Raw genomic sequence first — 5,000 nt, 5'->3', positions numbered from 1 at the left:
TATTAAAACTCCTAGCTATAATTTAAATAATTAGATAGATGTGGATCAGATAAGCGAATAATAGAAATACGGGATATTTTTACGTGTTTCTTTGATCAGAGAGGTTTGTTATTAACGGAAAAAAAATATTGCCTTTTCAACTCAATTATAACTTTCGATGCTAAACGCATACTAATTAACCCTGAAAGAAAAGTGATGTGGTTTAACCTATTTATAAATCTGTTCACGAAATAAAAGAAAAAAAGAATCATAAATGTTTATATTTTTGTTATCTTTGCTCTCGCTGCTCGTGTCTCGTTCCCAGCGTGGTAAAATTTCCTACGTACAGGATTCTATTTTCCTTTAATACGCGACGTCGCTGCGAATGTTCTTTCGTCTGAAAACTAGATCCTAAACCATTATTTTGTTTCGTTTTTAAGGCTGCCCTCGCCAAAAATGGCAAGATAAAAGTAGGAAATAAAAAGAAAAAGGAAATCAATTATTGATTTCCAGATAAAATAACTTACATACAGTTTCCAAATAGGAACAGCTGTCCTCGATACAACCTCTCACCGAAAATACCTGAACATCCTCCTTCGATTATAGACACCATTACAGTAACGTCTGTAAATGGAACGAAATACAGCTCGAGGAATATTAAGGGAGGATTAATAGACATCGACGTTTCGAGTAGGCCTATAGACTCCTCTTCTGGTGGCAGAACCGAAATGGAGTCGATGTTCTGTGTCGATTAATCTCTTCGGTGAGGCCATAAGCGAAGGCAAAGGTTCCGTTTAAGGCGGTCGTCATCTTACAAAGATAAAGGTTAATCATCATCTCTCGTGGTCTTTTTTTCCATAGCTTTCGGTGCTTCTTCATTCTCATCTTCGACAGCGGAAATGCATGACTATTGTTGTCGAGTAGTTTCGCTTCGTGGATAGCCATGTTATCGGGCTTCTTTTTATACACAGCCACTTTGAGAGACCCTTCTATTCCTTAAAGAATCTTAGGCATTAGCGGGTGCTTCCTTGGAGACGGTTTCGGACGGTGCGCTGGTCTCCTCCTTCTCGTGGACACAGAACCAAGGCATCTTCTTGGTGAGTTCGACGCGGTACCTGTGCGAGGCAGGGAGGAGAGAGAAGAAGAGGGAGAAGAGAGAAGAAGAGGGAAGGAGAGAAGGAGAGGGAAGGAGAAAAGGAGGGAAGAAGAGAAGGAGGTAAGGAGAAAAGGAGGGGAGGAGAGAAGGAGAAGCAAAAAAGGGAGAGACAATGAAAGCGAAAGCGAAAGAAACATAGAAAGAGAGAAAGAATGAAGTAGAGACAGAGAGACAAAGGCAAAGAGGGAAGGACAGAGAGAGAGAGAAAAAAAAAACGTTAGTTTGAACAGAGACGAACAAAGTAACGTGAGCTCCGCCATTACACGCATCCACTTAAAAAAATCAACCGAGAGAAAACACCACGATTTTCCGGGACCGCACTTACTTGGGATGGTTGATGGCGTAGACGAAGGGGTCAATACAGGCCGCAATCTTGCAGGTACAGGCAGGAATCATAGACACGAAGGGCGTGACCAGATCCTCCCTCCCGAAGGTGCAGGTGAAGGCGATCACGGCATAGGGCGTCCACGAGATAAGGAAGAGCGAGGTGAGAGTGGCCCCGACCTTGGCCACGCGCACCTCCTGCCTCATGTTGGTCTTGTCGCCGGATCGTAGGGATTCCACGTTCATCTTGCTGGCCTGGGGAGAGAGGGGAGGAGAGAAGGAGGGAAGGGGAGAGGAAATACGAGGAGAGGAAAGTAGAGAAGGGAGATGAGAAGAGAGAAGAGGAGAAAGGGAGAGGAGAGGAGAGAGAGAGAGAGAGAGAGAGAGAGAGAGAGAGAGAGAGAGAGAGAGAGAGAATTAATTGCATATTACTTTTATTTCGTTGCGTTTGTTTGAAAATTGTAAATATGATTATTATATAATGATAATGATAACAATTACTACTATTATCACTATTATCATTATCATTATCATCATCACAGCTGTATTATAATCACGTATGACAAACTTACTTCCCTCACAACCACAAAAACAAATTCATATAACACTCCCACCAACAACAACATCAACAGCGACAACGACAATAATAAACCTCATCATCATTATCATTCCTTATTATCACAGCATATTTACCTGCTTCTTCAGAGACTTCTCGTGGGCGGCGACGTGGGTGTACACGAGGTAATAACAAGTGGTGATGATAAGCATGGGGATGAGCCACATGCAGAACCAGAGGCCGACGACATAGAACTTAGAACCTTCACTCATGTAGTCGAAGGTGCAGCTCGTCAGGTATCCCTCTGGTGGTGTTAAAATGGGTGGGGGGTTAAGATGGTGTGGAAGAGTTAGGTGTGATTATATGTGTTTACTTGTGTGTGTGTGTTTGGGGGGTGGTGTTAGTGTGTGTAAGGAGGCTGAGTGTTCGTGTGTGTGTGTGTGTGAAGTTTGTGTGTGTGTGTGTGTGTGTGTGTGTGTGTGTGTGTGTGTGTGTGTCTGTGTGTGTGTGTGTGTATGTATCTGTGTATATGTAAGTGTATGTGTAAATGGAAGTGTACGTCTTTGTGTCTGTGCTTCTGTCTGTATTTGGGTCTGTGTCCATGTCTTTGTCAAAGTTCATATTTTAGTCTACACATACACACACACACACACACACACACACACACACACATCTACCCACAAATCCATCTGAAACAAAATCCCTCTCACCACATCATAAAAAAAAATTCCTTCTCAATCCCACAACTCACAACCCCACAACCCCTCGCCCCCCCTGCACTCTCACTCCCTTCCCTCGCCCCTTGGTCCCCTCCCTCCCTTCCCTCCCCCGTTCCCCGTTCCCCTCCCCCTTCCCTCCCTTCCCCGCCCCCACTCCCTCCCCCTCAGATTCCCCCTCCTTCCTCTACCCCTTCCCTCCCTACCCTACCCCCTTTCCCCCTCGCCTGTCCCCTTAGCCCCGCCGCCCTCCCTCCCTTCCGCGCCCCCACTCCCTCCCCCTCAGACTCACCGGGGACAAATCGGTTCCAGATCTCGAGGAAGGGCATGAGGACCCAGGGCGTGATCCAGGCGTAGATGAAGAACAGGATGGCCGTCACCTGGCCGCTGGTCAAGCGGCCTTCCAGGGGGTTGGTGATGGTCCTGTAGATACGAGGAGATGGGTGGAGGGTTAGAAAGGACACGGGGAGACGGGTGGAGGGTTAGAAAGGACACGGGGAGACGGGTGGAGGGTTAAAAAGGACACGGGGAGACGGGTGGAGGGTTAGAAAGGACACGGGGAGACGGGTGGAGGGTTAAAAAGGACACGGGGAGATGGGTGGAGGGTTAAAAGGACACGGGGAGACGGGTGGAGGGTTAGAAAGGACACGGAGACGGGTGGAGGGTTAGAAAGGACACGGAGAGGGTGGAGGGTTAAACCAGTGTAAAGGACACGGGAGATTAAGACACAAGGTGGAGGGTTAGAAAGTACAAGGGGAGACGGGTGGAGGGTTAAAAAGGACACGGGGAGACGGGTGGAGGGTTAGAAAGGACACGGGGAGAGGGTGGAGGGTTAAAAAGGACACGGGGAGACGGGTGGAGGGTTAGAAAGGACACGGGGAGACGGGTGGAGGGTTAAAAGTACAAGGGGAGATGAGGGAGGCTTAGAAAGGACAAGGGGAGAAGGATGAAGTGTTACAAAGAGAGTGAGGAGAATGGTGAAGTGTTAGAAGGAGAATGAGGAAGAGGATGTAGTGTTACAGATGATACGGGAAATATTGTGAAGTGTTAGAAAGAGAATGGGATGAAGGGTGACGTGTTAAAAAGAAAACGGGGTGAAGCGCTAGGTGTTATAAAGGATGCGGGAAATATTGGGAAGTGTTAGAAAAAAGTATGTGGGAAAGTGTGGAGTTTCAGGAAGGATACAGAGAGAAAGGTGAAGACTCTCGGTTGTGATACATAGGCTAGTTATCGGCTTCTAACTTCCTGTGTATATAGTGAACGGAAATTGTAACATTCCTTTTTCATAACCGACTCTCTCTCTCTCTCTCTTTCTCTCTCTCTCTCTCTCTACCTCTCTTCATCTCCATCTCTTCACCTTCTTCTCTTCATCTCCCTCTCTCCATCCCCCTCTCTCCATCTCCTTATGCCCTCCCCTTCCCTCCACCCTTCCCTTCTTCCCCCTCCCCCCATCTCCCCACCACCCATCCCCTCCACCCTTCCCCTCCCCGTCGACTCACCTGTACCGATCGAATGCAATAGCGGCGTTGGTGCAGGCGGCTCCGGGCCCCGTGTAGGCGCCCATCAGCCCATAGATCTGGCAGCCGAGCATCCCCATGACAGGCCCTTCGTTGAACGAGTTGATGATGAAAACCGGCGTCTTCAGCATCATCACGAAGTCCGCCAAGGCGAGGTTCACGATCAGCATGTTCGATGGGGTGCGCAGGCTTTTCGACCTGTTTTTTTTTTTGTTTTTGGTTTATGGTTTGGTTGTGTGCGTTTGTTTGTTTGTTTGTGTGCGAGTTTGTTTGGTGTTTTATTGTGTTTGTTTGTTTGTTTGTGTGCGAGTTTGTTTAGTGTTTTATTGTTTATTGTGTTTGTTTGTTTGTGTGCGTGTTTGTTTGTTTAGTTGGTAGGTTATTTATTTATTTCATTTATTTATTGGGAGTGTGTGGGTGGGCGAAAAGTGGACGGCGAATTTAACGTCTGTAACTTGATATGGAAATTTCTAATACAATACTGGACTTGGGTTTTCATAATCTCATGTAAGATATGTTTATAATTTCATATATAATTCTCTCTTTCTCTCTCTGTCCCTCTCTCTCTCTCTCTGTCCCTCTCTCTCTCTCTCTCTCTCTCTCTCTCTCTCTCTCTCTCTCTCTCTCTCTCTCTCTCTCTCTCTCTCTCTCTCTCTCTCTCTCTCTCTCCTCTCTCTCTCTCTCTCTCTCTCTCCCACTCTCACACACACACACACACACACACACACACACACACACACACACACACACAC

General features: G+C 46.9%; 1 protein-coding gene across 1 annotated transcript in view; it reads right to left on the bottom strand.

The window, feature by feature from the left end:
- The window catches only part of LOC119597877 (opsin, ultraviolet-sensitive-like), a 10,133-nt gene that overhangs the window by 649 nt on the left and 4,484 nt on the right, over nt 1-5,000 (bottom strand). The window contains exons 4-8 of the mRNA XM_037947536.1: nt 4,231-4,446; nt 3,024-3,154; nt 2,153-2,319; nt 1,461-1,714; nt 1-1,094 (exon numbers count right to left, since the gene is read on the bottom strand). The exon at nt 1-1,094 is cut by the window's left edge and continues 649 nt beyond it. Of these exons, the coding sequence (XP_037803464.1) occupies nt 986-1,094; nt 1,461-1,714; nt 2,153-2,319; nt 3,024-3,154; nt 4,231-4,446 (877 nt within the window). The 3' untranslated portion in view covers nt 1-985. The remainder of the gene's footprint in view (nt 1,095-1,460; nt 1,715-2,152; nt 2,320-3,023; nt 3,155-4,230; nt 4,447-5,000) is intronic.

Source organism: Penaeus monodon, chromosome 40 (genome assembly GCF_015228065.2).
Source record: "Penaeus monodon isolate SGIC_2016 chromosome 40, NSTDA_Pmon_1, whole genome shotgun sequence".
NCBI classification, from domain to species: Eukaryota; Metazoa; Arthropoda; class Malacostraca; order Decapoda; family Penaeidae; genus Penaeus; species Penaeus monodon.
Note: the sequence above shows the minus strand (reverse complement) of the source record. Positions and strands in the feature narration are given on the sequence as shown.